General features: G+C 44.3%; 1 protein-coding gene across 2 annotated transcripts in view; it reads left to right on the top strand.

Moving 5' to 3' along the window:
* Nucleotides 1-9,627: 9,627 nt before the first annotated feature.
* MAF (MAF bZIP transcription factor) overlaps nt 9,628-25,638 on the top strand; it is a 399,620-nt gene continuing 383,609 nt past the window's right edge. The window contains exons 1-2 of one of the 2 annotated variants that reach the window (XM_031002956.3): nt 9,628-12,810; nt 17,018-17,740. In XM_031002956.3, the coding sequence (XP_030858816.2) occupies nt 11,693-12,810; nt 17,018-17,111 (1,212 nt within the window). In that variant the 5' untranslated portion in view covers nt 9,628-11,692 and the 3' untranslated portion in view covers nt 17,112-17,740. Of the gene's footprint in view, nt 12,811-17,017; nt 17,741-25,638 lie in introns of those variants that run through there. The other variant, XM_055366623.2, reaches the window with a different exon arrangement.

The following is a 25,638-nucleotide window of genomic DNA, read 5'->3' as shown; positions in this document are numbered from 1 at the left end:
CCCTACTGGGGCCTCCAACTGACTCCCATGAACTCAGCATAGGAGGATTAAAGGCTGGAACTACTACAGTTATCATACTGTTATGCAGAGCCCTGGTCTGGAGTCCACACAGATGGAAGGAAGCCAGTTCCAATGACACTATATGACCCCTGACCCCAACTAGTCCTGTCCCTAGATTTTGGGCCATGCAAGCCAATGAGAATCCTTTTTGCTTAAACAAATTCAGGTCAAATTTTGTTCACTTGCAACCCAAAGAGGCTGAATTGACATTCCATTATACAGATGAAGATAATGAGACTCAAAAAGCACATCGAGAACTCTTCTAAGATCACACAATCAGCAAGGTGATACTCTACCTGTTGGATACATTGTAAGGCTCCCAAAGAGAGGTCGAACTACAACCGTGAGGATACAGGAATGCAAGGTAGGAGCGCAGGGGGGCTTCTGGAGCTGGGGGCTTAGTATTAGCATCAAACTTTTACTAATGGATGCCAGACACTCTGCTCTGAGCTTCAGGTGCAACGTCACATCTCATATGAGCTGTGCCTGGAAGAATGGGCGTGATTTGGGCATGTGGAAATGAGGGCAGGCCTTGCATTCTTATCTGAAGCTTACAAAATAGTGTCTGTGTGCCTTGAAGTCCTGGGAAAAGCAGGTGTGACTCAAAGCTGCACCAGGGCTCTCTCTAGCAGCAGCAGGCAGTGCTGGAATAGGACGCCCCACTTACACTCAGCCACTTAATCCCAAGCCTCCCTTCCTCCAAAAACCAATCCCAGCAAGATTTGACTGCAGCCCACTTCAGTTCCAGAGCTCGCATATCTCAACCATGTTGTCCACTCAATTCCAGCTAAGGGATATAGGCTAATGAGTGAGCAAGATAAGCATCCTCGTAATTGAAGGATGGGCCAATCAGACTAGTGAGAGGCGAAGGTAAGAAGTGCTGTGTTGCAACACACGAGCCAGCCACCCTGTCCCTTTCAAAGTCATGTTTTCTGGGACATTTGACAGCACATTCTGTGTAGGTTCGAGCCTCAAAAAAAGAAGCCAGGAATCAGACAGTGTGGTCATGTTCACTGAAGAAACATTTATGGAGCGCTTACTGTATGCTGAGCTCTGTAGCAGGTGAAGGAGATGGAGAGATGAGAGGCGGTGTCCCTGGCTTTAAGCAGTTCACAGGTGGGTAGGAACTCCTGGGGCACTGTGAGGACTCAAACACAAACCAGCAGACAGAGTGGACACCTGGCCTGCCTTGGGGGCCAGTGGGCAAAGAGAACACAAGTAAGGCTTTTAAGAGGAAATGCAAGACCTGAAGAAGAGTCAAAATTAGCCAGGAAATAAAGCAGAGGGCAGGGAAAGTGGGAAGAGTGAGCAAAATCGTACAAAGACTTAGGAGAGAAGGAGAGAAAGAGGACAGGTTACAAGGTAAAAACAACTTTAAGGCAGGAGCAGAGCAGAGAGAAGAGGGGAAACTATTGTTATTTCTCAAGTTCCTACTATGCCCTGGGCCCCATACTGTGAAATGACGTGTATAGAGTGTGGGCAGAGTCCCTGGCACATGTTAACAGAGCCTGCTCTTTTGAGCGTTCGCTCGGAGCAGGCACCATGCCAAACACTTGGTATACATGCTCATCATGATCACAAGATTCCTGTCTACCTCTCACTAAGAAAAAGACGGGTTCAGAGAGGTCAGCTAATTTGCCCAAGGTCTTACACCTGGGGCAGAGCAGGATTTACATCCTCATTTTGGCATCAGGCACCTCCAGGGTATGTCTCCCTGCCCAGTGATCCTCCTCACTGTGCTGCCACCAAAGGCTCTAAACAATGTCAGCCTAAAACAACAGCATCCTCTGGCTTGGAGATGCAGGAGGGGCTGACCCTGCCTTGCTGTGTCTGTTGTTTTGACCTCGAAATATTCTAGTGTGATATTCCAGCGTCTCCGATATTCCAACGTTGCCACCATGACCCATCAATGCTCCATGGCAGCCCGGGCATGCCAGCTTCTGTCTGTCTATGGGAGTCTGGTCCCTATTTATACCCACCCTATATTCAGCCTCAAATGGCTAGGAACATTCCTTCCATGCAAGCAGGTTTGTTTTTACCGCTTCACGCAGCTCAGTCCATTTGCAGCCTGAAAAATGAGTTGAAGGAAGAGAGTTAAGGGCTTTGCTGAGGTCAGAGGGTGAATCAGAGGAAGACCTGGGTGCTGAACTCAGATGCTGTGTCTCCTGGCTGGTCCCTCTTCCCCATCCCCAACTGCCTGAGCTCACATCACTGTGACAGCAACCCAGCCTAGCCCCTCATCAGCAGCTTCGAGCTGAGCTGAGAGTCAACGGTCGGTGACATTTTCCTGAAGGGTCCCCATCACTCCTTCCAATCTCTGAGGATCCCAGTCTGGGTCTGCTTCAAACAGCCAGAGCCATGCTTCCTCAGGCAGGACACAGACAGCAGGTCATAAATCACTCCTGGGCCGGTTCCTTCTCTCATTCCCAGATTTCTCTGAAAGGGGTCGAGGTGGGATCCTGGAACAGGAGATTCTGCAGCAGCATGCATATTTACACCACTGAGGGACTAGTTGCAGCTCAAAGGTGGACACTGAAACTCTGAACTCTTCTGTTGAAGAAAATGCCTCTGAGCCCCCTGGCTTCAAAATTGGTGTCAGGAAATGGCAGGGAAGTTGGTGATCTAAACCAGAGATAAAACAGGGAGGAAAGAGCTGATCTCAACTATGTTTTTATGTATACACACAGAGAGCTCTTCCGCTTAGCTTTTCTAGGTTCCATCTACTTTTTATTAGTCTCTGAGATCCCAACTTTGGACAACTACTATATATTTTGACAGGGCAAAGGTTTACAAAGACAAGGGCAGGTGTGAAATGTGACACAATTATCCAGTAATCTGTCTTCTCCAACAGAGAGCTTTGCCTACACCAAAAAAAAGTGAAGTTATTCCAGCCTGGCCAATATGGTGAAACCCCATCTCTACTAAAAATACAAAACAAACAAACAAAAAAAGAGTCAGGCATGGTAGTGGGTGCCTGTAGTCCCAGCTACTCGGGAGGCTGAGGCAACAGAATCACTTCAACCTGGCAGGCAGAGGCTGCAGTGAGCCGAGATCACACCACTGCATTCCAGCCTGGGAAACAGAATGAGACTCTGTCTCAGAAAAAAAAAATAAGTGCGATTATTTTAGAATTGATTAGAAAGGTGTATGTAGCACTTCCAGATGGGGTCATTTAGTTTAAAATAACTCCAATTACCAATTAGGCAGAGTCCATTTAAAATGTCCATTAGGGGACTTGAATGATTTGGTGTGTCACTTTGTGGAGTTCGGAGGGACAGTCTCCACTGAGATGCCACAGGGCTTTGTCCCTTCCAGTGTTGTTATCAGCAACTCAGGGAAAGAGCAGGAAATTCAGAAAAGCTCCAATCATTTATGAGCTCTTCTGTGGCCCACACCATAGGAGACACTCCAGAAGCACAATCTCTAATCCTGACAATGCCAAATTTGCAGGTGACAGACCAGGCTCCGTGAGGCTAGGTCATATAAAAAGCATATCCATTTCATTTGCCACTGGCACTGAGCTGAAAAACAAATTAAAACTAGCTGATGGCACATTCTAGATCCAAACCGATTTAGACTAAACCTTAGATTTAGTCCCAGAATGGGCTGAATCTAAGGACATGGAGCTTATGGAGGATTGCTGTGAATTTCTGTGCTTGGGTTCAAAAACAAGCACACAAATCTAGGATGGGGGAAATGTGAGAACAAAAAGCCTGGGCTTGAGTCCACTGTCCATGAATGATGAGTCACCAGTGTTAAGTGTCTGCCAGAGAGGCTGGTGAAATTGTGGGCTGTATTAGGAGCAGACAAACTGCAGTTTAAGGAGGTGGAACATAGGTGCTCTCCCTAGGATGTGAGGCTCACACCTGGGTATCTGCATTCAGTTCTGAGACTTGAACCCTCAGAGGGCAGCAGGAACCAGGTGCACCCACCTGGGAGTTAGTAACCAGAAGGAGTACTTAAAACCAAAACATGTGTGGAAAAGTTAAAGACGCTGGCTATATTTTGAGTGAAAAACGAAAAGCAGGGAAAGGGTGTCTTGTTGGCTCTCTCCAACTTCCCAAAGACTCTGTGGCACAGAAGCACTTATTACACATGGCTTCATGAGTATATAATATCAGGGCTAAGGTCTAGAAGAAGGGAGTATGACTTCGTGTTAAACAAGAGCTTTCTGGACAACCTCAAGAACTGTGGGAATATAGATGGTCATAATAGGAGGTAAAATTGAGATCATCCCGTCATTGGAGGTGATCAGGTACCCCGAGCTGGAGTCATGTGTGGAGTTTTGTGGGCTCTGGGCACTTTGGCTTCTGTGGACCCTTTGTTCTACTAAAAAATATTTTAAATTGTATTTTACAACTGTGTTGGTATGATGACGGACATAATCCATGCTCTACTACATTCCTCTTGTACTTCTATTTTTAAAGTTTTTTTAAATGTTTTTGTGGACCCTTAGCAGTCTTGTGGGCCCCAAGAAAGGTGTCTGTTGGGCCCAGTGGAGAAGTTATCCCTGAATGCTGCCAGCTCACCTAAAGCAGATTCAAGCTCCTATACCGGTTGGAAGGACGGGGTTAAGATCAGATCCCCAAACTTCCCCCAGTCTGAGGTTCCATTAGGCGAGTTCTGCCAAAGAAGACAGAAGTGCCCAACATCTCTTTCTGAGATTGTTAACATGAATGTGTTTTAAAGGGAACACAAGTTAAAGAACTATGTACATGCTTCGATGCCATTCTGTAAAAAGTACACACATATACCCCAACAATTACATATGGTAACCCCTGACACCGGGGTTTAAGGACTGGGGTGGAGATGAGGAGTAGCAGTTCTTTTATTTGATATCCTTCTATTTCTGTCCTGTTCAAATGTTTATATTTAATAAGGAGTATGTATCACTGTTATAAAGTTACTAAATAAAAAATATTAGCAGAAGGGCGATAAATTTTACTATAATTTTATTTTGAGTAGATGGGGAGGTAATATGCTATTCTTTGTCAGGTTAGGAACACTCCATTATGATGGGAGATGCTCCGAGTATGTCACGGAGCATGTCTGGTGTTTTCAATGCACAGAAAAACACATCAGAGAGATCAGCAACACCCACGTTGCCACCAAGAACTAAGGTATAAAACAGGGCTGTAAGGGACCCCTTTCCTTAGGCATCAGCCAAACAAACTCAGAAACAGAAATTCAGAAGCCACCTGCACTGACATACTCATCCTGGTAATCACAGGCGTCTCTACATTTGGCCTGTATTTTCTAAAACTCTGTTTCTTTCCCAGGTCGAATGGCTGCTGAATGCCTTTGGAACAGGAGCTATGAATCACCCCGCCTCCAGGGCTAGGAAGGAGGGTGAAGAAACTTCACAGAACTAGCACTACCGCACTACCGAGGAGCCTGTCCTCTGAGTTACCACGCATGAGAGACGCAACCCGCATCAAGATCGCCCCCATATCAATTCCCTTTTTCTGTTTCTGTTTTTCTGTTTATCAGTTCTGAGTTCACCACAATAAAAATCTTTGAAGGGCTGAATGCTTTTGAGACAAATTCCCTCACCGGTACAGGCTGTGAGTAGGATGAAAAAGGATGACAGCGGAAGAACGAATCATAAAGCTGACCCTAATTGAAGGAAAACAAAAATCTAAGGCGATGCCTATCCCCTGAAAAGGCAAAGTGGGGGGGCGGGGGAAGAAACCCGGGAAATCTATCGACTTAAAATGACAAGAGTGGGGAAAACAGGCTCCATCATCATTTTATAGCTCTGTCTATTGTCTAAAACCAAAAGGAGCCCTTTCATTCCCATGTTCATGCGTGCACAAAACTATGTATTAAACACCTCCGGTCTGCGAGGCCGTGTTGGGTGCCTTTGTCAGGTGAAGAAAGAGAAGAAGGCTGGTACACCTTCCCAGGAATTCTCACTGAAGAAAACATCTGGATTTTTTACATCTCTTGTGCAAAACAAACAAAGATTTCATTAAGTGATGTATATAGTTTTCCAAGGAAGAAACCTGCAGAGACAAAAACAAATAAGCAAATAATTGAAACAAAAATATGATAAACAAAACCCCCAAATTCTTCCAGTGCTAATTTACTTGTTATCATGGTTCTCTACAAAGGCAGAGATCACTAATTACAGGTTTTTCCAGAATTCACATTTCACGTCAAGATCATCCAATCCAAACAGTGTACGGAAAGACTAGGGCCTTCTTCACTTTGCCCCCTACCCCACCCTACACACAGGCCCCCATCTAAATGATACCCTTGGAAAGAAACCTACACATCTCATTTGTCTATATTTTGCTTCCTCCCTCGCCTCCCGGTAACCAAATGTGAGTTGTTCTCTAACTGCATTGGAGAATCAGAATTTATTGTACATATGTTTGTGTTCCACTTAATAAAAAAACCTATATTTTAAGATAAACTTTGTTAGTAATTCATGAGGTAAGTGACTATTTATGCTAATCAGGCAGAAATATATTCTCAAGCATAATGCATTACATAAATTTGAATGCAAAATGTTCAATTATGAAGTAAATACAGGTAATGCAAATAATAAATTACCTCTAATAAAAATTATAAAAGATGTGCCTTGAAAGAGAGAGCGGCTTTAACTTACAACTGTGAATTGCTTAAAGAGAAAAGAATTAATAAATGCTGAATTACTCTGATGATTATTTAGCACATAATTCACCTATTCATAACGACTCCTAGTAATCAGACTGTTGTTTCACATCCTCCAACATGAGGCAAGACTGTTTCCTCAGCAATTTTGCCCTTATCAGATTATCTCGTCTGATTCTATTAATTTTCTTCCATGAATCTGCTAACAGTGATTTGTGATTTACTTACCCTGCTAACTGAAGACTGTTAAAAGGATTTATCTAACACTGGACCTAAGAACAGTGTATGCCTTATCATTCAGTTACTCTGAAGAACTCTTTCTCAAATCAATTTAGTTGGTTTCATAGTGAAATTTAGTGGACACTGGTTAGTTCTGCCCCATAAAATCAGCCCCTAAACAAAGAGTCCAGACACCATACCTGATGCATCCCGTTCTATTCAGATTATGGATGTCTGATTCCAACATGATATATTTGAGTTGCTATAACTCACAATCGGGGAAAATATATTCCTTTAAGCTTTTAATCTTTGTAATTTGGACATGAACAGTGGTTTTGTTTTCATTTTTGCATGAAGTCATTATGTATGTACTGACGTGAAACTATAATTGTGTTTCTGATGTTACTGTGTCACAATATTCTATGCGACGTAACCCATGTCCTCCTCCCCCTCACAAATCTCCTATAAATATTCATTGCTTTCAGAAATTTTAATACTACTGGTCCGAATTGGTCAATAATGACAAATGCATGGTTTCTAAATTACTGTATATTGTTCTACAGAGATTACTAGAGTATATATAGCAAAGGGATGTTAAGCAGTAAGAAAACACAGTTCACATTGTATTTGGATTAGATTGGCTTGGATAGAAGTGAAACAAACAATGTTAGCAAAGAAGTCTAAAGACATGTGGCCCACTGTAATTGTACAGAATCAAAAACCTGAATAGTACTCATTAAAATGAGAGAGCTCAATTGTTATGAAAGAAATGCTGCTAACAGAGAACTGTAAATGTTTAGACACGCCTGTGAATCACTAAATAATAATGTAAAAAGGATAAAAATGAGAATTAAGTTATAAGCCTGAGAGCACTACTGCTACACATCTAAAAAAATAATTCTGATCCTCTCTTTTTTTTTTCCAAGAGAAAATGGGCGACTATAAAGGACCTTGCAATAAGAGAAATAAAAATACCATGTCTTCACAGCAGTGTACATAAATAAACCACAAAAATGTGCAGATAATAATATATTTAGCTGCCCAAACATGGGCATTTAATTTCTAGAAATGATATATAACAATGTAACAATTAGATACTCAGCCATGAATGTGTACGGCACAGTCTTCATCATTAGCAAACTTTGTGTATAAAATATTATTTATTATTTATTATAATACTGCTTTCAGAGGCAATGATCATACCTTACAGCTTTTAACACAAATATGACGCAAAAGGATTAAAAGTATATCATAAACAAAAAATAAATTCTTTCTAAATATACTTAAATTCATATTTTACATGAAAAATATAAACTTCCTACATTTGTGACTACTGACTTTTAAAAAGACCTAGAAAACTATTGTTATGGGCAATGTTAAATGACGTAATGCTTATGTAATGGAAAGTGTGGATTTTCCTCTAAATAAACTATAATCCCTTAACTTCATTACTAGGTAAAATATTGTTAAAGAGAAGGAAACCAAGGGAATTCTGCTAGGTTGCATAAATATTGACATAATCTTCACTCTTTCTTCCCCAAACTGGTAATAGACATAGTTTATTCCACCCAACAAAATGCTCTTATAAGATCAAAACTACCCTTATAAACAACTTCTCTGCAGTCACGATGAAAAGAAACACTACTTGTCTGAAAAATACCGACAGCGCTGCTCTTTTCAGATTAGGGTGTGCCTACAAATCTTTTGGGAAGTCTTCCATTAAGGATTCCTGGGTTTGCTGAAACTGAAGTCTACTAGGATCAGAGAAATTAACACAGGTCTAATATGGTGCAAGGAACGAGTGAGAGACACCTGAGGTTATAAATAGCAAAGCATGCTGCGGGGTGGGGAAGACCATTCTGAAGTGCAATGTTCAAGACGCTGGCTTAATATATGACAAAGTGTCAGAAGTCAGGTTTTCTGAGAATTACTTTTCAGATAAACAACTTTATAGCACTGCACTTAATCTTACTTACTAGAGACATCTCATTTATCACTGAATTACAAGTAACTTTAATTCTATTGATATTGCCATAAAGCCCGTTGAAAATCCATCCTGGCACTTTTAAACGGTTTGGGGCCCTGTTACATGGGGATCCGCTTGCAAAGGTCTCAGCCAGAAATTACACCCCGAGGGTGTCTGCATCTCCTGGCCTCTTTGTCAACAATCAAGGAGAAGAGGAGGGGCAAAAATGATCCCTGCATCTGCCAGCACTTTCTTCGGCCCCTTTCCTATAGGGTCGGGTTCTCCCACTTCAGTCAAACTAACTTTGTGTGTCTCTTTCCTCCTCCCACACTGGGTAACCAGCTGCTTTTCACTTCATCGACAAAACTGGACACGGATCGATTTCAACTGACCTTTGCCGAAAGGTGGCGCTGTTGAGGTAAAAACCAACTCGCTCCAACAATAGTTTCCACTCTTCGATCCTTTTGCAGGCTTTTCAGAATTTTTTTTTTTAATGCACCCTCCTAGCGTCTCCCCCTTCTCATAAAGTAAAATAAATACGATTAACAACACCAAATGCATTTCATTAATTGAAGGAATCAACAGTCCCAACTTCTAAGCAGACGGGCTGGTCTTCCAAAGGCTGGATCGGTTTCAGGAGCTTTCTCTCCAAATAAATCTCTGCTTCTTCGACTTGCCTATCGCTTTAAAATCTTAGAAACAGAGTTAGTTGTTGGTTTCCTTCTTTCTCTTTTCTTTTTCTTTTTTATTTCTTTTTTGCATAAACTTTTACAGAATCAATCTAGAAATTTGAACTACTTATTAGCATTTGCAACTGGGGGTGGGGGGAGCAGCCTCCCCCACCCCACCCCCCACTCTGCGTTTCCGGACTAGTTCCAGAAACCGCGGTTTAAAATTTAACCCTTCGAGGGTAGCTGGTGAGGGCTGGGGTATTGTTTTGCCCCCTTGCTCCCTGCCACGATCAAGTCCGAAATGATTAAAGGAAACGTAAAAGTGCAAAGGGCGCGCCTGACCCTGATAAACAGAGGTCAGATTTCGTAAGGGGATGGGTGAGTGTGAGTGTGTGTGCGTGTGTGTGTAAGAGAGAGAGAGAGCGAGCGCGCCATATGAGTCTCAAAGGCCAAACTCCGGCCAGTCAGGAGCCGGAAGGCTGAGTCCCGCTGACCTGACTTTGAGCTTCCCTGGAGTTATCTCGCATAGGCGCTCGCTCTGTCCAAGGGCACGCGAAGCCAGCGGGCAGCCAGTCTCCGTGAAGAATGGTCTCTAAACAACTTATTGTACCTCCTTTTAAAGAGAGTGATAAAATGGGCTTTCCCTCTCCACGGATGCCCAGCCTTCTGGGCAGGCGCACGGCCGGGCGGCGCCCAGTCCGCAGCCCCGATCCGGACACCCCACTGCATCCCTCCCTTCCCGGTCCCTTCCCCGCACGGGCGCCCGAGAGACGGACAAAGAGTTGGGGCCAAGTTTGAGCGCCGGGCACGGCCAGGCTCAGGGAAGGAAGGTCCCCGGCAGACACCTGGGTACCAGAGTTGGTGCGAGGAGGAAAAGCTGGGAGGCGAATTCACAATCCTGGGGGTGGAGGGCAGGCAGGGGAGGGGAATCAGGCCAATCCCAGCAGAGTGAGCCCCCAGCGAGCTGGGGCTCCGGATGGGAGGCCTGTCTCGCGCTCCAAAGAAAAGCAAACCGTCCTCCCAGGTCCGCCTGGATTGCCGAAGCCCCTCTGGAAAACCTCCTTCCCCTCTTACACCAAACTTTGCGCCGGGCCTCGTTCCCTCCCGGGTAGGCAGCGGCGCAGGAAGGGTTAAGCCAGCCCGTCCCAGCTGACAGTCAGCTGATTGGGCCCTGATTGACAGCTCCGAAAAGTTTCCTTGTTTCTATACTATTATGCTAATCGCGGCCGCTCTCGCCGCCTCCCATTGGCCCGGAGTGCCAGTCAATTTCTCATTTGGAACTGACGTCACGAGTGCTATAAAACTCAGTAATTGCTTTAAACTCTTCTTGCTGGATCAGAGGCTTTAAAATCTTTTTTCATCTTCGAGCTGTAGCTCGGGCTGCTTGTCGGCTTGGCCTCCCCCTCCCCCCTTTGCTCTCTGCCTCGTCTTTCCCCAGGACTTCGCTATTTTGCTTTTTTAAAAAAAAGGCAAGAAAGAACTAAACTCCCCCCTCCCTCTCCTCCAGTCGGGCTGCACCTCTGCCTTGCACTTTGCACAGAGGGAGAGAGCGCGCCAGGGAGAGAGAGGAAAGAAAAAAAAATAATAAAGAGAGCCAAGCAGAAGAGGAGGCGAGAAGCATGAAGTGTTAACTCCCCCGTGCCAAGGTCCGCGCCGCCCGGACAGACGCCCGCCGCGCCTCCAGCCCCGAGCGGCCGCCGCGCGCGCCCTGCCTGCAGCCCGGGCCGGCGAGGCGAGCCCTTCCTTATGCAAAGCGCGCAGCGGAGCGGCGAGCGGGGGACGCCGCGCACCGGGCCGGGCTCCTCCAGCTTCGCCGCCGCAGCCACCACCGCCGCCACCGCAGCCCGCGGAGGATCTTCCCGAGCCTGAAGCCGCCGGCTCGGCGTGCAAGGAGGCGAGCGAGCAAGGAGGGGCCGGGGCGAGCGAGGGAGCACATTGGCGTGAGCAGGGGGGAGGGAGGGCGGGCGCGGGGGGCGCGGGCAGGGCGGGGGGGGTGTGTGTGTGAGCGCGCTCGGAGGTTTCGGGCCAGCCAACGCCGCGCAAGCTAGAAGCGCCCCAGCCCGGCAAGCTGGCTCACCCGCTGGCCACCCAGCACAGCCCGCTGGCCCCTCTCCTGCAGCCCATCTGGCGGAGCGGCGGCGGCGGCGGCGGCAGGAGAATGGCATCAGAACTGGCAATGAGCAACTCCGACCTACCCACCAGTCCCCTGGCCATGGAATATGTTAATGACTTCGATCTGATGAAGTTTGAAGTGAAAAAGGAACCGGTGGAGACCGACCGCATCATCAGCCAGTGCGGCCGTCTCATCGCCGGGGGCTCGCTGTCCTCCACCCCCATGAGCACGCCGTGCAGCTCGGTGCCCCCTTCCCCCAGCTTCTCGGCGCCCAGCCCGGGCTCGGGCAGCGAGCAGAAGGCGCACCTGGAAGACTACTACTGGATGACCGGCTACCCGCAGCAGCTGAACCCCGAGGCGCTGGGCTTCAGCCCCGAGGACGCGGTCGAGGCGCTCATCAGCAACAGCCACCAGCTCCAGGGCGGCTTTGATGGCTACGCGCGCGGGGCGCAGCAGCTGGCGGCGGCGGCCGGGGCCGGTGCCGGCGCCTCCTTGGGCGGCAGCGGCGAGGAGATGGGCCCCGCCGCCGCCGTGGTGTCCGCCGTGATCGCCGCGGCCGCCGCGCAGAGCGGCGCGGGTCCGCACTACCACCACCACCACCACCACGCCGCCGGCCACCACCACCACCCGACGGCCGGCGCGCCCGGCACCGCGGGCAGCGCGGCCGCCTCGGCCGGTGGCGCGGGGGGCGCGGGCGGCGGTGGCCCGGCCAGCGCTGGGGGCGGCGGCGGCGGCGGCGGCGGCGGCGGCGGCGGGGGCGCGGCGGGGGCGGGGGGCGCCCTGCACCCGCACCACGCCGCCGGCGGCCTGCACTTCGACGACCGCTTCTCCGACGAGCAGCTGGTGACCATGTCTGTGCGCGAGCTGAACCGGCAGCTGCGCGGGGTCAGCAAGGAGGAGGTGATCCGGCTGAAGCAGAAGAGGCGGACCCTGAAAAACCGCGGCTATGCCCAGTCCTGCCGCTTCAAGAGGGTGCAGCAGAGACACGTCCTGGAGTCGGAGAAGAACCAGCTGCTGCAGCAAGTCGACCACCTCAAGCAGGAGATCTCCAGGCTGGTGCGCGAGAGGGACGCGTACAAGGAGAAATACGAGAAGTTGGTGAGCAGCGGCTTCCGAGAAAACGGCTCGAGCAGCGACAACCCGTCCTCTCCCGAGTTTTTCATGTGAGTCTGACACGCGATTCCAGCTAGCCACCCTGATAAGTGCTCCGCGGGGGTCCGGCTCGGGTGTGGGCTTGCTAGTTCTAGAGCCATGCTCGCCACCACCTCACCACCCCCCCCCCCCCCCCACCGAGTTTGGCCCCCTTGGCCCCCTACACACACACAAACCCGCACGCACACACCACACACACACACACACACACACACCCCACACCCTGCTCGAGTTTGTGGTGGTGGTGGCTGTTTTAAACTGGGGAGGGAATGGGTGTCTGGCTCATGGATTGCCAATCTGAAATTCTCCATAACTTGCTAGCTTGTTTTTTTTTTTTTTTTACACCCCACCCCCACCCCCGGACTTGCACAATGTTCAAAGATCTCAGCAGAGTTCTTCATGTGAAACGTTGATTACCTTTGAAGCCTGCATCATTCACATATTTTTTCTTCTTCTTCCCCTTCAGTTCATGAACTGGTGTTCATTTTCTGTGTGTGTGTGTGTTTTATTTTGTTTGGATTTTTTTTTAATTTTACTTTTAGAGCTTGCTGTGTTGCCCACCTTTTTTCCAACCTCCACCCTCACTCCTTCTCAACCCATCTCTTCCGAGATGAAAGAAAAAAAAAAGCAAAGTTTTTTTTTCTTCTCCTGAGTTCTTCATGTGAGATTGAGCTTGCAAAGGAAAAAAAAATGTGAAATGTTATAGACTTGCAGCGTGCCGAGTTCCATCGGGTTTTTTTTTAGCATTGTTATGCTAAAATAGAGAAAAAAATCCTCATGAACCTTCCACAATCAAGCCTGCATCAACCTTCTGGGTGTGACTTGTGAGTTTTGGCCTTGTGATGCCAAATCTGAGAGTTTAGTCTGCCATTAAAAAAACTCATTCTCATCTCATGCATTATTATGCTTGCTACTTTGTCTTAGCAACAATGAACTATAACTGTTTCAAAGACTTTATGGAAAAGAGACATTATATTAATAAAAAAAAGCCTGCATGCTGGACATGTATGGTATAATTATTTTTTCCTTTTTTTTTCTTTTGGCTTGGAAATGGACGTTCGAAGACTTATAGCATGGCATTCATACTTTTGTTTTATTGCCTCATGACTTTTTTGAGTTTAGAACAAAACAGTGCAACCGTAGAGCCTTCTTCCCATGAAATTTTGCATCTGCTCCAAAACTGCTTTGAGTTACTCAGAACTTCAACCTCCCAATGCACTGAAGGCATTCCTTGTCAAAGATACCAGAATGGGTTACACATTTAACCTGGCAAACATTGAAGAACTCTTAATGTTTTCTTTTTAATAAGAATGACGCCCCACTTTGGGGACTAAAATTGTGCTATTGCCGAAAAGCAGTCTAAAATTTATTTTTTAAAAAGAGAAACTGCCCCATTATTTTTGGTTTGTTTTATTTTTATTTTATATTTTTTGGCTTTTGGTCATTGTCAAATGTGGAATGCTCTGGGTTTCTAGTATATAATTTAATTCTAGTTTTTATAATCTGTTAGCCCAGTTAAAATGTATGCTACAGATAAAGGAATGTTATAGATAAATTTGAAAGAGTTAGGTCTGTTTAGCTGTAGATTTTTTAAACGATTGATGCACTAAATTGTTTACTATTGTGATGTTAAGGGGGGTAGAGTTTGCAAGGGGACTGTTTAAAAAAAGTAGCTTATACAGCATGTGCTTGCAACTTAAATATAAGTTGGGTATGTGTAGTCTTTGCTATACCACTGACTGTATTGAAAACCAAAGTATTAAAAGGGGAAACGCCCCTGTTTATATCTGTAGGGGTATTTTACATTCAAAAATGTATGTTTTTTTTTCAAAATTAAAGTATTTGGGACTGAATTGCACTAAGATATAACCTGCAAGCATATAATACAAAAAAAATTGCAAAACTGTTTAGAACGCTAATAAAATTTATGCAGTTATAAAAATGGCATTACTGCACAGTTTTAAGATGATGCAGATTTTTTTACAGTTGTATTGTGGTGCAGAACTGGATTTTCTGTAACTTAAAAAAAAATCCACAGTTTTAAAGGCAATAATCAGTAAATGTTATTTTCAGGGACTGACATCCTGTCTTTAAAAAGAAATGAAAAGTAAATCTTACCACAATAAATATAAAAAAATCTTGTCAGTTACTTTTCTTTTACATATTTTGCTGTGCAAAATTGTTTTATATCTTGAGTTACTAACTAACCACGCGTGATGTTCCTATGTGCTTTTCTTTCATTTTCAATTCTGGTTATATCAAGAAAAGAATAATCTACAATAATAAACGGCATTTTTTTTTTGATTCTGTACTCAGTTTCTTAGTGTACAGTTTAACTGGGCCCAACAACCTCATTAAAAGTGTAAAATGCATCCTTTTCTCCAGTGGAAGGATTCATGGAGGAATAGGGAGACAGTAATTCAGGGTGAAATTATAGGCTGTTTTTTGAAGTAAGGAGGCTGGCCCCATATACTGATTAGCAATATTTAATATAGATGTAAATTATGACCTCATTTTTTTCTCCCCAAAGTTTTCAGTTCTCTAATGAGTTGAGCCATAATTGCCCTTGGTAGGAAAAACAAAACAAAACAGTGGAACTAGGCTTCCTGAACATGGCCCTACACTTCTGTTCAGGAGCAAAGCCATCCATAGACAGAGAAGCCGGACAAATATGGCGCATCAGAGGTGGCTTGTGCACATATGCATTGAATGGTAAAGAGAAACAGTGCTTGCCTTTTCACTAAAGTTGATTATTTTTCCTTCTCCTCTTACACACCGTGATTTTCTTGTTAGCAAGGCCTGACAAGATTTAACATAAACATGACAAACCATAGTTGTTTGTTTTGTTTTGCTTTTCTCTTTAACATTGAAGATCATTTGTCTTAAATAGGAAAAAGAAAATCCACTCCTTACTTCCATATTTCCAAGTACATATCTGGTTTAAACTATGTTATCAAATCGTATTTCACCATGAATATTCAGTGGAGAACTTCTCTACTTAGATGAGCTAGTAATGATTTCAGATCATGCTATCCCCAGAAATAAAAGCAAAAAATAATACCTGTGTGGAATATAGGCTGTGCTTTGATTTATTGGTATTTACCCCAAAATAGGCTGTGTGTGGGGGCTGACTTAAAGATCCCTTGGAAAGACTCAAAACTACCTTCACTAGTAGGACTCCTAAGCGCTAACCTATTTTTAAATGACACAAATTCATGAAACTAATGTTACAAATTCATGCAGTTTGCACTCTTAGTCATCTTCCCCTAGCACACCAAGAGAATGTTAGACAAAGCCAGCACTGTTTTGAAAATATAGCCAAACACGATGACTTTTGTTTTGTTTTCTGCCGTTCTTAAAAGAAAAAAAGATAATATTGCAACTCTGACTGAAAGACTTATTTTTAAGAAAACAGGTTGTGTTTGGTGCTGCTAAGTTCTGGCCAGTTTATCATCTGGCCTTCCTGCCTATTTTTTACAAAACACGAAGAGTGTGTAACCTCGACATTTTGACCTTCCTTTATGTGCTAGTTTAGACAGGCTCCTGAATCCACACTTAATTTTGCTTAACAAAAGTCTTAATAGTAAACCTCCCCTCATGAGCTTGAAGTCAAGTGTTCTTGACTTCAGATATTTCTTTCCTTTTTTTTTTTTTTTCCTCATCACAACTAAGAGATACACAAACTCTGAAGAAGCAGAAAAGGAGAGAACGCTTTTTACAAAAAAGCATCTGATGAAAGATTTTAGGCAAACATTCTCAAAATAAGAGTGATATTCTGGATGTAGTTATTGCAGTTATGACAAATGAGGCCTGGATTGGGAGGAAAATATAGTTGTGTAGAATTAAGCATTTTGATAGGAATCTACAAGGCAGTTGAATATAATAAGCAGGTTTGGGCCCCCAGACTTTAGAAAATCAAATGCAAAGGTGCTGGCAAAAATGAGGTTTGAGTGGCTGGCTGTAAGAGAAGGTTAACTCCTAGTAAAAGGCATTTTTAGAAATAACAATTATTGAAAACTTTGAAGTATAGTGGGAGTGGCAAACAAATACATGTTTTTTTTTCTTACAAAGAACTCCTAAATCCTGAGTAAGTGCCGTTCATTACAATAAGTCTCTAAATTAAAAAAAAAAATCATATGAGGAAATCTAGCTTTCCCCTTTACGCTGCGTTTGATCTTTGTCTAAATAGTGTTAAAATTCCTTTCATTCCAATTACAGAACTGAGCCCACTCGCAAGTTGGAGCCATCAGTGGGATACGCCACATTTTGGAAGCCCCAGCATCGTGTACTTACCAGTGTGTTCACAAAATGAAATTTGTGTGAGAGCTGTACATTAAAAAAAATCATCATTATTATTATTATTTGCAGTCATGGAGAACCACCTACCCCTGACTTCTGTTTAGTCTCCTTTTTAAATAAAAATTACTGTGTTAGAGAAGAAGGCTATTAAATTTATAACTTCCATAGTAATTAACTATGCCTCTTGTCTAGGGGTTTCATAGAGACCCGTAGAAAAGCACACTCCTGCTTTTCGATTTATGGTGTGTGCAAGTAAACAGGTGCATTGCTTTCAACCTGCCATACTAGTTTTAAAAATTCACTGAAATTACAAAGATACATATATATGCATATATATAATGGAAAGTTTCCCAGAATGCAACAATTAGCATTTTAAAATCATATATAGGCATGCACATTCTAAATAGTACTTTTTTATGCTTCATTGTTTCTCTGGCAGATAATTTTACTAAGAAGAAAAATAGATATTCGACTCCCCTTCCCTAAACAAATGCACGGGCAGAGGCTCCAGCGGAGCCGAGCCCCCTGGTTTTCTCGTAGGCCCTAGACGGTGATGCATTTATCAGTGATGTCAAACGTGCTCATTTGTCAGACATAGCTGTAAATGAAAACAATGTGTGGCAAAATACAAAGTTAGTTAAATACACACCCTCTGTGTGATTTTTTGCTCCCTTTTCTTTTTTGCTCCCAAACACTCAAAAAAAAAACCACCTCCTTTACATTTCCCTGGCTTCTTGCATGTTTCACTTTTCAAAAACCATGTAATAATTTTTTACAATGTATCTGACACATTAATATATTGACATCAAATAGGCAGACATTCTACTTTTGCCTGGCAGATAAATCTGCTATAGAGACATCATTTCCTCACTGTCTCAAAGCCATAACTACCTGGGAGTCTTTCAACACAGACCCCTCCGATGGGAAATGCTGTTTATTACTGAATGCAGGATGCTCACATTCTGATCTTTTCTCCCTTGTGCCTTTACCTCAGTCATTTTTACTTAGCAACACCAATTCTAGATACTTCTGTTCTGAAGTAGAACCACCCCCTTGCCACACCGCCAGTTTTCCTGCTAAAAGCAGTGGACAGAAGACAAATCATGGTCACCCTCACAAACATGGCACACAGCTGTCTCGGTAGCTGCATTCCCAGCATGTCCTGGTCTAAATATCTAGAGTTGCCTATGACACGTTCAAAGGTTCCCAAGCACAGTACATTGGAAGGCTTTTGCTGTTGTGGCCGTTGTTTTCGTTTAGGCCAACTTACTTCCGTATTCACATGCTCTTGGCTTTACGAAATACACTCCTCCAGTCTACTAGGCCAATCAATATATTTAAAAGTCTGATTGCCACATAAGTCTCTCTCTCTCTCTCTTTGTTTTTTGTTTGTTTGTTTTTTTCTGTTTTGGCTGCCGGTAGTTAAAGACTGAGATAGGTTGGAAGACTAAAATACAAGAGTACATGAGTGACAACCTTCAGCCGTCTGATTTCCATGCCAGTAAAACACACAACCAAGCTCTTCTTAGCGCTGCTAATATAAACATTCACTAAGAGGGAATAGGAAGTGAGATTTACCAGCTTCACTTTGCTGATTTGCAAGGTTCCCCACTACGATTCACTGTCATTTGATTTTTGAAAAATAATTTTGTCCGTCTCTTTGAAGAAATGTCTTAGTTCTTTTATTTTGGTTTTTTTTTTTTTTTTTTGGAGAAGTTTTATCTGCAGTGATAGGCTACAATTTTTATCTCCGCTAATTATTTGTCAGGATGCTGAATGAATAATTTGGGTCCTGTGCCTTCCTTGTTGTTTTGAGGAAAATAAGAGAAACTTGGAAGTTTGTGTCACTCTTAGCCCATCCTAAATCTAAAAGATGTCCCAGGTCCAGGCAGGCCATGTAGTAGTTATAAAGGAGGTGGTCCAGGTCCAGCCACCTCAATCAGGATTTGTTTGTTTTGAAGCATTTGCTTAAAAGCGGAGCAAGAGTCTTAACCCAACTTGCCATAACACTGCTTTTCTCGCTTTTGATATAAATCTTCAAAATTCAGACATCAAACAGCCCCAGAAAAGGGGAATTCTCTCCAGGCATTGCTCCGCCCCAGCTCCTGAACAAACCCAGCTCTGTCTAGCATTTTTTTCCCTAGCGGGGGTAGGGGACAGGGTGAGAGAATTTCAGTCTCCCAGGCTGTCTCATGATTGTTGGGGCATAAAGAAACACAGTCCTGCCACAAATTGGGAGCATCTTTACCCTTTAGAGAGAAACAAAACAAAACTAAACAAACAAATCAAATTGCTTTGCATGAAGGCGTAGCAAATAAAATCTCGGGCTCCCTGTTCCCTGCACCATTTGTAGGACGTGTGAAATGAGGGAAACAAGAGAAAGGGGAACTTTAAAAGCAGGAGGCCCAGAAATAATCCCTGTTACCAGTCTGAATTTCACTCGCTCCGTGGCTAATGTCAGACCTAGTGTGCATGTATGCCAGAAGTAAACTAGGCTCGGCTGTCCGTTTCTTTAAAATATGTTCACGTTTCCTTTTTGAAAACAATTTTGGGGACTAAACCCAAATGGAGAGATCTGAGGAAATCGTTAATGTCTTAACATTTGAGTATTTATAAATATATCAGTCTGTGATTTGACAATGGTGACATTTTGGACCAGCCAGACATGTTGTACCAATATTTAAATGGTCACTGCAATAGTTTTATGACATCATGACAGTATTTTATTGTTTAAATTTGAAGGCCCTCTGTGTGTTTTCCGTAAGTCTGCCCGAAGGAAAAAGGCTGAGGTGGGAAGAGCAAACCAACGACACACAGAAATAAGATCTTTCTATGAATTTTCATCAGAGTCATACAGTTTTAAGAAACTCACAAAACACATTTTCCACGACTATGACTGGAATGCACAGTTCCTTACACAAATCGTAGCATCTATTGAGCACCTCTTCTCTTGTTCAACACAATTCACTTCCTTTTCCTTCCTTGTTACTAAATAACAGTTTTCCCTATAATTAGAACTGTGGATTGCAAAATCACATTCCTCTCTTCTACAGAGATGCACCTTAGATCTTTAGTTACAATTAGAAGGAGCATTAATTCAAGAAAGGAGGATGAAGGAGTCCTGTCTGCTGAGCTTTGGGAAAAAGAGTGGAAGGAGAGGAAGGAGTTTTCTGTATTTTCCCCTGCACTCCTCAACCTGCCCCTCACCCCTCAACCCAGGCATTGGTGTGAGCTGCAGACCAGTGATTCGCATTCTGAATTTCTCTATTCTAAATATTCTGATTACCAGCCTTGACCGTTTCCAAGCTGAGATTCCAAAGAACTATTTTTTCCTTGTGGTTGGTGCTTTCCGTTAGGGAACAGGAGAAGCGATGAAACCTTATAGAACTGGATAGGAAGGAGTGAAAATCACTCTCCTTCCAGAATCCCCAGCAAGGATTGTTGTAAAGGGAACACTGGCCTGAAAAATTAGGTCAGGAGTTCAGAGTCCCTTTTTGCAACCTATAGTTGCCCTGGTTCTCTATATGACCTCATCCACTTCTTGAGGCCTGTAGAAGTGCGTTTCTGACTTTTGTTGGAGGAATTCTGCAGAAGGAAAGCAGGCCGAGGATCCCAGGACAATAGGCAACCCCAAACTAGGCCCAAAGAGCAAAGGAGAGGAAGGGACCTGCCTGCAGAGGCTGGGAGAGTATGGCCCGGACTAACACAGGCCAACCTTGGCTTATGACCTCCAGTCGCCAGAGGTCAGCTCCAGGTCATTCTCAGAGTCCCCCCAAAACCTCCCACCAAGAAGGATCTGTTTGCAGGGTGACTGACAAGCCGCTGACAGGTTGTGAGCTCTCCACAAAGTCCTAGAAACAACAGTGAGGTCCTTAGCACCAGGGTCTGCACCCTTCCCACTTGACTCCTGTCCAATCCCAGTGTCCTCTCCATAATTTCTGACACCTTTTCCTCCCATTCCTGGTCATCCAGGGCCATGAAAGAGCCTCAAAAGGCACTGTCCTCAGGCCAACAAGTGGCAGAAGCTGAGATCTGGGATCCAATAAGTCACCTCCGCCCCAGTTTAAGTGTAGACACATACAGGGCTATGCAGAGGGTCCGAGGAGCATCACTGGAAGCTCAGCTGGAATCTTTAAAGCTGGCCAGAGCTTTTGGTGCAATGGTCTTGAAGCCTGGAATGAAGGAGATGAAGGCAGAGAGGATGCTGAGTTTGTCCCCTCTCCCATTTTCTAAGAACAACCCTCCCTCCATGCCTCCCCATCATCCCCCTCGCCAACCCCGCTGGCCCGGGACAGGAACACCGCATCCCAGTCCTTTATGCGTGGGTTCTGCGGGGCCCAGTAGCCCTGGACATCACTGCCCGAGCCTGGTGGCTGCAGCTGCGTGGGGCTGGGTGTGCTCCCCACCCTCTGAGGTCCCCCGAGGGGCGTACAGCAGGTGCGCAGGGACTGGAGCCCAGACAGAGGGGGCGGGTCCCGAAGATTGCCTGAAGCTACCGAGTCCCTCAGTCCTGGGCCGGGCCTGCAGTCCCAGACCCGCGGCAGTGCCCAGGGAGCCGGTGCGCTCAGACGCCAGCAACGCAGCGCCCCTCGGAGATGCCCAGGACGCCGCCCGGCGCCCGGGGGCGCTAATGACGGCCACACCCAGCGCACCCCAGGGCCCCGCGCCCACCCAAGCTCCCGCACCCCTGCAGGAGCTCGGATTGTGTTCAAATTTGGTTTAAAAAGTCAAAAGGACTGCCCTAGCGCGAGCGAGCTCCGGGGATATCAAAACTCCCCGGTGCGCCGCTCTCCTGGGTGGGCCGGCGCCTGGAGGGAGGGAGCAAGACTCGGTCCCCGCAAGGCTCCGCCCTTCACCTTGAGACCCCCTCACTTCACCCGATCGCGGCCCCAGGAACCCTCTGTAAATAAGATCATCGGCTCCAGATAATTTGATTTTTGTTCTATTAGTTTTCCGGCCCATTTTCCAGATTTTTTTTCTTTTTTCTTTTTTTTTCCTGCTTCGGTTAGAGACAGAGTAAGAGGGAAAAAGAGAAAGGCAAGCGGGAAATCCAGATAGCATGTTTAAAAATCTTTATGGAAATCTCGATACGGTTTGGGGTTTCCGTGGTGTAGTTTGATGCACATTATAAAACAAAGTCAGTCAAGCAAACTTTATGAGGATTGCTCCAACAGCGCCAGGATGAGGGTCCTGCCTGCATTCTTGGATTTCACACAGTTCTAGACACATCTCAGGCATCCAGGAACTGTCTCAAGAGGACAGACTTTTAAAACCACTAATTTCAGAACGGATCTTTTCCATGAGGGGCCTTTTTCTTAGAGGGACTCTCGGTTTGTGAGAATACTTAAGTTAGGCAAGTATCGTTACACCTTAAAAAAAATCTACTTTTTACTCTCTCCCTCTCTCTTAGGGAAGGATTTATTCATGCACAGATAAATACATTGAAACTAAAACAAACATGTCAGTATCTGAGATGCTTTTTACACTCTCAGATTTTTTATGTAAATCTTGTTTTTCGTAGAAGGCGGAAAAACTCTCGGTAATCTTTCTAAGATTATATCTGTTAAAAGGTGATTTTTGTGTCTTTCTATCTTCAGGCATTCACTCCAATATATTTTTTCATCTGGCTTAAAAAATTTATTTATTTATTTATTCATTCATTCATTTATTTTTTCCTGGGACCCTTTAACACATTAGGGAGGGGGGAAGCTATTAAAAGATAAATATGGCCCGGTGTGGTGGCTCATGCTTGTAATCCCAGCACTGTGGAAGGCCCAGGTGAGCGGATCACCTGAGGTCAGGAGTTTGAGACCAGCCTGGCCAACCTGGTGAAACCCGGTCTCTACTAAAAATACATAAATTAGCAGGGCGTGGGGGCACGTGCCTGTAATCCCAGCTACTCAGGAGGCAGAGACAGGAGAATCGCTTGAACCTGGGAGGCAGGAGAATCACTTAAAACCTGGGAGGCGGAGGTTGCAGTAAGCCCAGATTGCGCTACTGCACTCCAGCCTGGGCAAAACAGCAAGACTGTGTCTTAAAAGAAAGAAAGAAAGAAAAGAGATAAATCTACAGTTCCCACTTTATGAAATAAAAATGATCCGAAAGGCAGAGTTCATCAGTCAACTCTGTCCTTTGGTAGACATGCGCAGAGCCTGGGCTGAAACTGCTGTCTTAGGGCAATCTTCCCACGTAAAAGGCAGGTAAGCTCCCTTTGCCAGACTTTCTGTGACTCGGAGCAGTGTGGAGACACATGCTGACAGCCTGCAACACGTTTTCAGGTTGCGATCCCCGTGTTAATTTACTGCACTGTGCAGGTAATGAGCCCTTTTAAAATCTTCCCTGGAATATCAGTGCATGCTCCTGTACTATTTAAAGAACTCTTCAATTGTTAGGTAAACAGATCCAAGTGTAAGAGCTATGTGCTCGTAGACATCTGGCTTAGATTACTTCATTGCGGCCCAGCTCAAAAATCTCTCTTACCCCGATGTGAGACCTCCTTTTCCCCCACGATCTTTCCCCAGTAACTGGTCTGAAAGAAGGTAATATGAACACAGAAACTGCAATGGCTTTTGGACGCTATTCAGGTGTGCAAACAGAATCTACCCCCCGCCCCCCTTCTTTTGAAAGTAAATGCTTTGATAACAGGATGGTTTCCCCAGGTGGCCAGAGAGTAGAGGTCATCTTGAAGAAAATGACACCAATGATCTAAAAACGACATCTACTTTATGAGATTTCAGGCAAGATGCCAAATATCGCATTTAATGAGGCCTGCTTTTTTTTCCTCCAAAAATAACGGAGACTATCAATGATATGGTCAGGAAGGCAAAGGGGGCATTTTGCAAAGCCTACGTCCAATTATTGCTGTGTAATAATTTTCTAAAATTGAAAAATGCCTCACAAGTATATGATCTCATGTAAATATTCCTTGCCGAAGCTTAACATATGTTTGCAACGTCCCCAAGGAATTACAAAAATATTCTCCCCACAATCTCTTAAGCTTTTAAACTCTATTCACTGGCGTTTCTAAAAGACTCTGTTGTTTCTAAAGATTAAAAAAAAAGTAATCCTATAGGGGAAGTTTTTTTTTTTAAAGAGATTAGCCATCTGAACTTCAAATGGAGAACAACTGATACTGATACACTTCCAGGTTTTATCACTTCAGTCTGTTTCTTGTTTCTTTCCTATTATTTTTTGCATAGAAATTATATATTTGGCAAAAAATAATGTATACTAATACGTTAAGGCGAGTAGTTTCTACCTTAAGATTTGAAAAGCATTTCTATACAAAATGTGAATAAACGCATATAACGTATTTAGGGCAACTTTGACAGATACAAGGGTAAGAAATGATTTATCCGAGTGCTTTGGGCATAGTCTTACCATTTAGATAAAGGGCATTTCAAGGAATTAGAGGGTTACGCGGAATGAAAATGTAAGTAAAGAAAGATTATATGTTCTGTTACAGCAGCCTAGAGAATTCAGCAGGTGCATGAGCATAGCATATTTGTTCACACCAATTGTAAGGTAATCCAAATAAAAGTGTGGGGGATTAAAGAAAAATAACTGAATATCCATGTTGGAAAAAGAATTAGATTGACTTACTAGTTTATCGCCGTTATTGTACACAAATTTTCTGTGACCATGTTGAAATTTTTAAATTAGATTTTAAATATATTTTGAAAGTCCAAACTTCTATATTGTGACTAACTATAGGAAGAAATGACAGGTCTGCTTTGTTATTAAACTGCTGTCTGGAAAATATTGGACTCTGTACAGTAAATGATAATTATTTTGCCACTTACATTAGTACAGCTAATAGCAATAAGCGTTTTTTGAACCATAGAAAGCTAACTACTTTGAATTACTGTGCTTTGTTATTCACTGTGAAGCAAAAAGGTTTTCTTTAAAGCAACCTCATTTTCATATCACCGTTCTAAGCACTCCCTGCTACTAATTTAAACAGGGCAGAAGTTAATAAATAAAGAGGCAGTATCTAAGCTGTTCTATTTGTTAAAAGAACATTTGCAGTTAAGGTCAGTGGTGCCAGCAGGATAGACAGAGCAACAGAGGAGGTGGGGGCAGATGGAAGAGAAGGAACCCTAGCACACGCCGGCAGAAGCTGGGCCAGTGTGGTTCTCCCAGGGGTGGACAGCCTGAGAGTCCTTGAGAGAAGCCCAACAGAAATGATTCAAATCCTTCCCTTCTATGAACCCAGAATCTCTTGGCTCCCTTTGAACTGAGGACAGCTTCAAAGCTGATCCAGGCTGCCAACCAGTGGGTTATGGCTATCTCAGCCTCTCAGTTGAGAAGCAGTAGTTCAGAGGGAGTGAACTTGTATCGCAGGCCATTCCCTTCCAAGTCAACCCCTCCTCTGGCTTGACAGGGTTGAGGCCACCACACAAAAGCAAATGGAACAAAATCACTCTTCTTTTGGTGTAATTCTGCCCTTTTGATAGATAGGTAGGCTGCCTGTAGCATACTGTTCTTGAAACATTCTTCGTGGTTATTAATTACCCTTTGTTTATTTTAATATATTTACT

The sequence above is a fragment of the Gorilla gorilla genome, chromosome 18 (genome assembly GCF_029281585.2).
Source record: "Gorilla gorilla gorilla isolate KB3781 chromosome 18, NHGRI_mGorGor1-v2.1_pri, whole genome shotgun sequence".
Taxonomy (NCBI): Eukaryota; Metazoa; Chordata; class Mammalia; order Primates; family Hominidae; genus Gorilla; species Gorilla gorilla.
Note: the sequence above shows the minus strand (reverse complement) of the source record. Positions and strands in the feature narration are given on the sequence as shown.